General features: G+C 48.2%; 1 protein-coding gene across 6 annotated transcripts in view; it reads right to left on the reverse strand.

Moving 5' to 3' along the window:
* LOC140511344 (uncharacterized) overlaps window positions 1-7,880 on the reverse strand; it is a 32,505-nt gene extending 24,625 nt beyond the window's left edge. Inside the window, exons 1-4 of one of the 6 annotated variants that reach the window (XM_072620419.1) lie at window positions 4,474-7,880; window positions 3,553-3,815; window positions 3,198-3,249; window positions 1,882-2,899 (exon numbers count right to left, since the gene is read on the reverse strand). In XM_072620419.1, the coding sequence (XP_072476520.1) occupies window positions 1,882-2,899; window positions 3,198-3,249; window positions 3,553-3,628 (1,146 nt within the window). In that variant the 5' untranslated portion in view covers window positions 3,629-3,815; window positions 4,474-7,880. Of the gene's footprint in view, window positions 1-1,881; window positions 2,900-3,197; window positions 3,250-3,548; window positions 4,443-4,473 lie in introns of those variants that run through there. The other 5 variants (XM_072620426.1, XM_072620405.1, XM_072620432.1 and 2 more) reach the window with 5 other exon arrangements.
* Between the last annotated feature and the right edge of the window lie 101 nt (window positions 7,881-7,981).

The raw sequence follows: 7,981 nt of genomic DNA on the forward strand, positions 1-7,981 counted from the left end.
GTTATTTGCTTCCTGTTTATTTTGTATATAGCTTGACTATGTCTCCCTTGTTAGATTTCAAGTTCCCTGAGAGCAGGGACTGTTTTTTGTTTCTTACAGAATTCCAAGGGCTTAACAATGCCTTGACACATCGTAGCTGCTTAATAAAGGTTTGTTTATTTATTCACTGACTGGCCTAACATGTTTGTGCTTTCATGGCTGTATTACTTTTCCTGCTAGTGAGAGATGAGAAGTAGGTGGCAGACACTTATTTTATATCTGACCTGGATAAATCACAAAAGTAGACTGGTGGGTCCAGGAAAATTCTTGAATACAAGTGCCAATATGGAAGAAAAGATGGCCACTCTTCTGATGGAATGAGCTTCCAAGTCTGTCTCAAGAAAAGAGAGCCCTGGGGTATCATAAGACAAGTGGCAGAGAAGGTGGCCTACTGGGCAAATTTTATAAATCAAGTTTGGAATACAAATCAAGACTGAATGTAGGGCTCTGGATCCCAGAGAAATCAGGATAGAGGACAGAAAAGAGATGTCGAACACTGAACCCATAGGCTACATGTGACCTACAACACTCTCAGGTGCACCCTAAACTAAATTAAAATGTAATTGGGAAATATTTGACAAAATAAATAAAAACACAGTAAAACAGGGACGATGTTAATATGTGGTTTTCTAAATCAATACATAGCCCTCGGGAATCCTTATGTACAGTTTGATGGACAACGTTTTTATTTGCATTTGACATGACCAGACCAGAATTTTTCAATAGACTAGACTGACAAGCATGGAGGTTATCCAGATTTCCTCTATACACATTTCTGATGAGCTAAGGTTTTAGACAGGATGTATGATTTCATGAATGTAGGAAAATGACTGTGGGATCTTGGGCACATAATTTCCTCATACAGGTTTACCCCTATTCTGAGACTTATTGACTTAGAAAATTGGCTGGGGGCACTGAGGGATTTAAGGGACTTGCCCAGAGTCACAGGGTCAGCATGTGTCAGAGGTAGGCTTTTCTGTCTCTGGGGTCAGCCCCCTAGCCACTGTCATGATTGTTCTTTAATTTTTTAATTTTAATTTTTAATTTAATTTTAATTTCTTTAATTCATGTTAAATTCAAGTATAATTTCTGAAATGGCATTTTTTCCTTTAATAAACAAACATCTTTCCTTACATTCAAGATAGATGGCTGACTGACATTACGATAAGGGAGAGGAATGAGAAGCTGGGAGCCACCAGCACTTTGTGGTGGTGACATTTGGACACAGGCGACCTGTGTCGAACCTGCTTAGAGGCAGATGGTTAAATTTTCAGTGTGAACATTGACATGTCAGAAATCAGTAATTACTCCAAATCAGGGTTTGATTTGTTTTGTCAATTGGCTAAATTTTACCTTAGTATTAGTAGTGCAGATTAAACTTAAAACTGTGTATGCATAAGCTTTCTTCCCACCCAGAAATCCCAGTTATTAAACATTTACCAGCACACCCCTGTATGGCTCTATAAACATAGTTTGAGCTCAGCAAAAGCACAGCAGGCTGGAAATTGTAGAGAACTTTCAGATTTACAAAGTGCCTTCATCCATCTCTTCTGGACAGAAGGATCCCTAATCCTTTGAGGGTAACACCTGGAACCTTAATTAGGAGGAATTACCCTAGCAAGATTCAGTCCTGGAATATAGCCCTTATCGTGGATTCCCTTTTGTAGGTTGGGATCAGACACTTCACGGGCAGGGCTAGGAGCACAGAGAGACTTAGAGGGAGACCATTGCCCACTCAGGACTGAGCAGTTGAGCAGGGAGGGGATGGTAGACTTCCAATAAGAAGAAAGGACAGCATTTCTGGTAGGTGAGCCAGCCCCAGTGACCCCCAGAGAAGCTCACCATGGTCAGGAAGGCCACACGCAGAGCCGGGTGTTCCTGGCTGCCAGCATTCAGGGGAAGGCCACCAGTGGTCAGGGCCAGGCCAGAGTCCAGCAGGGAGAAACTGTGATTGTCACTGTCCAGGAAGAGGCATCGAAACCATTCCAAAAGCATGCAGCCTGCCTCCCTTACTTGGCGTCCATAGCTGTCTTCCACAGAGGGCTTCGGGGAATCCACCCAACACTCTGGACCTAGTTTTAGCTTTGGAGGGTCTGTCTTGCAGTCTGCCCCACTTAAATTGGCCCTACTGTCCACTGGTCTATCCTCACCCTGTCCTGCTTCCTCTCTAGGTCCCTCTGAGTATACCCCCTCCTGTTCCCTTCTCTGGAGTTCAGCCCCTAAGTCCAAGGACTCTCCCTGTCCCCCAGAGGTCATTCCTGTTGGATCTTTGCTGGTCATCACTTCCACAGGCATGGGAGAGGCCCTTGGAGCCTCAGCTGCCTCCCTCTGTAACATAGAGGAGTCAGTAGGCCAGGTCCAGGGTTTATCCCGAACCCAGGGCAGAGTGGTAGGCACAGGACCTAGTCTAAAGTTTGGGCTCAGACTGGGGGCCCCTGCCCAGGGATGTGCCTGACCCCAGGACTTCTCAGGTGTAGGGTCTCCCCTCAGTGACTTCCGGGGTTCCAAGAAGATGGACCGGCTAGTACCCAGGCTAAAGGGCAGAGTAGATGTGAAGCTCAGGGTCTTAGATCCAAAGGTGCATGAGCTGACCCCTTCCTTATCCTGGTCCTGTGAAGCAGGGCTTCCAGGAAGTGAGGGATTAGGTGGGTGAGAGTCAAGAGCACTCTCAGTAACTGGGGTCCGAAGGGTGAGACAGAGGGAGTGTGTCCCTCTGCCAGAGGGCAGCAGATTGGCCATGAGGTCCACGTCACTTTCCATGGTGATTGGGGAACCACTGCCTCTTGAAGTTGATCCAGGGGTAGGGAAGTTCAGGGACTCTGGAGAAGCTGGCCTCTCTCCCAGTTCACTGTTCCCAGGTCTGGTGGGAAAGATCCCAAGCCTCTGGTGAATGAATGCCCTCGGAAAGGCATTGTGACTATCCACAAGAGAACTCAGCAGACACTCCAGGGCATTACAGTGGGAGTATCTAGGACCCAGGTTTTTAAAGCTGCCTCCCACCTCCCCACCTCCAGCAGCTCCCCTGAGTCAAAGCAGTAGGGAGAATGCTGTGAGGAGCTAGCAGGGATGGCTTCCTGGGAAACTGAAGGCCCTTGTGCTCCTGGAGGCCCAGTTCAGCCCCTCCCAGGCTTCCTAAGGTCCAAGGTCTTAGAACTCACTGGTAGAAGTTGGATGAGGCATCTTGGTTTCCCAGGCTCAGCTCCTGAATCCCTGTGTGTGGGAGAGGCACATGATGGGATTTCTAACTCCATGTGTGCTCATTAAAAGCTTGGTCTAACTCTTCGAGCTCTGGTCTGAGTTTGAGGCCACTTCCCCCAACTCTTCCAGGAGAACCCCATCTCTGGCTGTCTCTCTCTCCCCGACCCTGTTGCCCCAGGATGGAGGAGAGGAGAGGACCGTCTCTGCCCCTGCGTGCCCTCCCTTCTCCTTTCCCTCTCCCCTAGCCCATTTCATCCAGGATGAGAAGGCACATTCCTGCTATCCAAAGGAGGCACAGAGGTTGCTCTTACCTACCTCTCTCCAGGGGGTGGTCAGTCCTGGCCTCAGCCAGGAAGCACTGCAGAGCGCTGGATGAAGGGGACTCCATCATCCTTGGCTTAGCTCCCTCTGGCTCTCCTCTGGCTCTAGGGGCAGGAGTGGAACTAAGACTTGTGGGATGGAGGACCCACCCAGGTTGAGTTGGGCAGTGGAGGGGGGCTGGCCACCCCCACTGGCCCAGGATTGAGGCCCTCCGAGATGGGGGAGAAACTTGTATCAGGCAGAATGTCAGATGGAAACTGAAAGTAAGAGAAGCATCAGGACTGAGCATGTGCAGGCGGGGCCTGGCTGGGGGCCCCAGCCCCTCCTCCCCTGGACGGCCAGAGGGAGCTGAGCCAATTCCCCCAGCAGGGCTACATCTGGCCCTCCCTGCCCATCTCAACCTTGGGGGAGGGGGAGGGCAGGACACCCTCCCTCCAGACAGTGTCACCGTAGCATTTTATAGGCAGGGAGAATGAGATCCCCAAGGGCGGATATCCCTTCTCCCCAGATCCTGCCACCCAGTCAATGTCCAGTGTCCTCACTGATTTAGAAATTCAGCAAGGGCAAGGGTCATTCTTGGTGATGATGCAATGATGTATGGGGGGACCTACACTCTCTCCGTGGCTGGCATGATCTGGCTACCAAGTGGCTATGGGAGAGGCTTAGAGCAGTGACTGCTACTGAGTGTGGATGGGGGACTAGGGTACAGGGTAGACAGGGCACCAGCTTTTGTTTCATCCTTCCTTCTCCCTAGTGGGCACAGGGCCTATTTGTTCTCCTTCTCCTTTCTGACCCTCCTGAGGCTCATCTGAGACCAGAGGAGAGGGGCCTAAGATGGGAGAGGCTAGACCCAATAGCTCCCCAAGAATCTGAGGGGACAGTAGAAGGGGAAGCAAGGCTTCCAGGTGCCCCTACCTAGGGCTGCTGCTGCTGCTGCTGCGATCCGTTAAGGCTTCCCACACTCGGCAGTGGAAATTCTCTCTCTATCCCACAGCATCAAGAGTCTCCTTACAAGGCACTGGAATCGTTTGGGGGATCTCTGAGAAATAACAACTTCAAATGGTCTGGTCTGGTAGATATGGGGGTAGAGTGGGGAATGGAGCCTTTCCAACTAGCACTTCCTGTTCTCATTTCCTGGGGAGGCTAGGAAGGAGAAGTTACATGTTCTACCTAAGAAGAGCACCCCAACTTAAGTACTGTGTGGGTTAATGCTTCTGCTAGGGGAAAAGACACACCAGATTCCTCCAGGCTCAAAAGACTGGGGTGGAAATATATGGTGAGAAAGGCGTAACACCTGGGTGATCCTGGAGTCCTGTGTCAAAGATCTCATTTGAGGCATACTTTATGGGTGAGGTAGGCTTGGAGACTTCCTGCGCCCGGTGCCTCCCTCTCCAATACCAAGAGCCTCTACTCTAGCCTGGGGTCTCTGGATCTCTTAAATCCGCCAGAAGCTGGGGTGCCATAGTCAGCTCTGTCAAGGAAATTGATGATTGGGGGAAATATCCCATCTGCTCCACAGCCTCCACGGCAGAAGAGCTAATCATAACTTCTGTCCCCCTGACAATGAGGACCAGGACTCTTTCTAATCCCTTAACCATCCTCAGGGATAGGTCAGGCAATTCCTGCTGGCCAGCAGGGGTCACTCTGAAGCCAGTTCAGAATGTGCAGACTTGCTAATGAGAAGGGTAGAGGAGGGAATGTACCACACCCCCCAGAGGGTCAGAATTTCCTAGGTGTGCTGGCTACTGCTGGATGAAGCCCATCCTTGGTGGGGATGAGGGAGGAGGTGGGGGAATGGGTAAGATTGGCTAGGGGCAAAAGTGGCAGCTTTATACTAGGGAATCAATCGAAGTCCCCTCAAAAGGGAGGCCTCACCAGGGCACCTGGTCAGCATTGGGGCCCACAGCATAAAGGACCTTTTAAGGCTCTGGGCACTTTGATGAGCCGCGTTTGACTGGTTAGCACTATGGTGTGAATGGGGCCACCAAGCTCCCTTTATGGAGCAGGGGTCCTTTGTTCCTACCCTTTCATGCTCTCCCCCTTTGCTTCTTTCCAACAGATAGCTCAGGTTTCAGGGGCCCAAAGTTGAGGGGGTTGGAGGAGCCTGATTATTCCCCTGCTCCTGGGATTCTAGGTACCCTGAGGCAAGGATGGCATGACTGCCACCAAGCAAGATGGGGAAAAGAGAACAGTCTTTGGTCTGCTCTCTACTTCCCCTGGAGGGGGAAGGACAGACCCAGAGGGGAGAGCTTAGGGGAATTCTTTTACCTGGGACCCTCAATACTGAGAGGTTGTAAGCTCTAGGACTGAACTCATTTAACAAAAATTCAGTAAGGACTGCATTGGTATTTCTTGTTTTTGTATTCTACCATCCCCTCCTGCACACGTGTTCGATGAATTAAGATCTGTTCATCTTGGCTAATGCTAGATATTTGCTGAGCTTTAAATAAATTTTAGGCTGAATTAATATCAATCTAGAGTACTGTGTTTTATTCTGGGCACCAAAGTTCAGAAGGAATGTGAACAACCTGGGGCATATCAATGGGTAACCAGAATGGAACACTGCACATGAGACAGGTTCAGGAAGAACAGTTCATGAGTATCTAAAAAAGGGAAGAGGTAACCTGACTAAAAATAAGCCTGGCTTCAGTATGAACAGGCCACAAAAGACTCAAACTACACTTCCTTTTTTGACAACTGTTGCTAGAACAGTAGATCAGAATGCATTCGAATTTACTTCTATTTCAGAAAAGCATGTCATAAAGTCCTCCATACTAACCTCAGTAACATAACAGAAGCTGAGTGGCCTAGAAAATGGAAACTAACTTAATTTGAAACTAGTTTAATGACCAGGCTAACTAAACTAGCAAAAAGAGACGTCTATACTGGGGTCCTTTTGGGGATCTATCCTTAGTCCTAGGCTGTTCAACTCGAATTGATAACCTGGATAAAAGCATGGATGGTAGCCTTGCTAGGTCAGGAGGGTCAAAATCGCAGCATCTGCTCTCCCACACTACCCAGTGTTGATTCTATATATCCACCATATACACGTTATACATGTATATATGTATGTACATGGGTTATTCCCTGATAGTAGCCCTCCTTCACTCAAATCAAAGTCACCTGCAAGTCATATCATCATCCTAATGTCATAAACCTCTTTGAGAAGGAAGGACAAACATGACAATTCCCTGATAGAATGAGAGAAGTTCTTGTTTCAATTTTTGGTTCGTCTCCAGGGCCTAGAGGGACATTTAATAAATGTTTGCTAATTAATGGGTCAAAATAAGGAGAAAAAATTAAAAGGTAAATATAAGGTCCTGTATGTGACAATAAAACAAACAAAAACCCCACACCATGAACACAAGAGGGAAAAGGTGTGGCTAAACAAGGTCAAAAAAGGCTGGAGAACTTGGGGGGACAGCCATCTTCATTAAAGTAAACAGTGGGAGGACTCAGTAACCAAAAATCAAATGACATTTTAGACTGTAGTAAAAATGGCATGGTATCCAGAACACAGGAAAGGAATAGTTAACCATGTTCTCTCCCCATCAGAGTACCTAGAGTGTTGTGGTCAGCCCTGGGTGACACATTTTGGAGAGAATCCAAGAAAACCAGGATTTGGAGGAATCTCAGTATCTCACTACATGAAGACTGGCTGGAAGAACTGGCAATGTCTGGCCTAACAGAAGTCTGGGTGGAGGCAATGGGTACTGAAACAAGGCTGCCAGCTGATTATTTGAAGGAGTTTAAGTAAAAGAGAGATTAGGGTTTTTTTTCCCCTCCTCCTTGCTTGGCCCCAGAAGGTAAACTTAGAACAGGCAGAAATTGTAGTGGAAGATTTAGACTTGAAGCAAAGGAAAACCTAGTTAGCTATGGACTGGGCTATCTTCACTCAATCAACAAGAATTTTTTAAGCACCTACTATGTGCCAGGCGCTGAGAATAGGGGCATAGAGTATAAAACAATCCCTACTTGCAAAGGGCTTACATTACAATAGGGGAGACAAGCAGTTCAGTACAAGGCAGTTTAGGAGGGAGGACAGCAGCTGGACGAGGAAGGTCCTTGTGAAGAAGCTGGTGCCTGGACAGAGTCTTAATGGAAGAGAGTGGATCTTGGAGGTTGAGAAAAGGAGCAAGTACATTCCAAGTCTGGGGGATGATGGCCCATGACAGAGCCCTGGGGAGCCCCCACAATTGGTGAGTGTTATGTGGATATGTTCTCTCACTAGAGATCTTCAGATGAAGCCCGGATGATCACTGTTTAGGAATGTTGTCAAGCCAAAGCCTGGTCAGGTATGGATGAGGTTGGGGGAGGTGGAAGACACAATGTTAGTGGCTGTCTTTCAGGATCTGAAGGGCTGTTGCGAAGGAGGCTGGACTTATTCTGGGTAGCTCTAAAAAGCCAAACTAGGAACACTGAA

The sequence above is a fragment of the Notamacropus eugenii genome, chromosome 1, assembly GCF_028372415.1.
Source record: "Notamacropus eugenii isolate mMacEug1 chromosome 1, mMacEug1.pri_v2, whole genome shotgun sequence".
Taxonomy (NCBI): Eukaryota; Metazoa; Chordata; class Mammalia; order Diprotodontia; family Macropodidae; genus Notamacropus; species Notamacropus eugenii.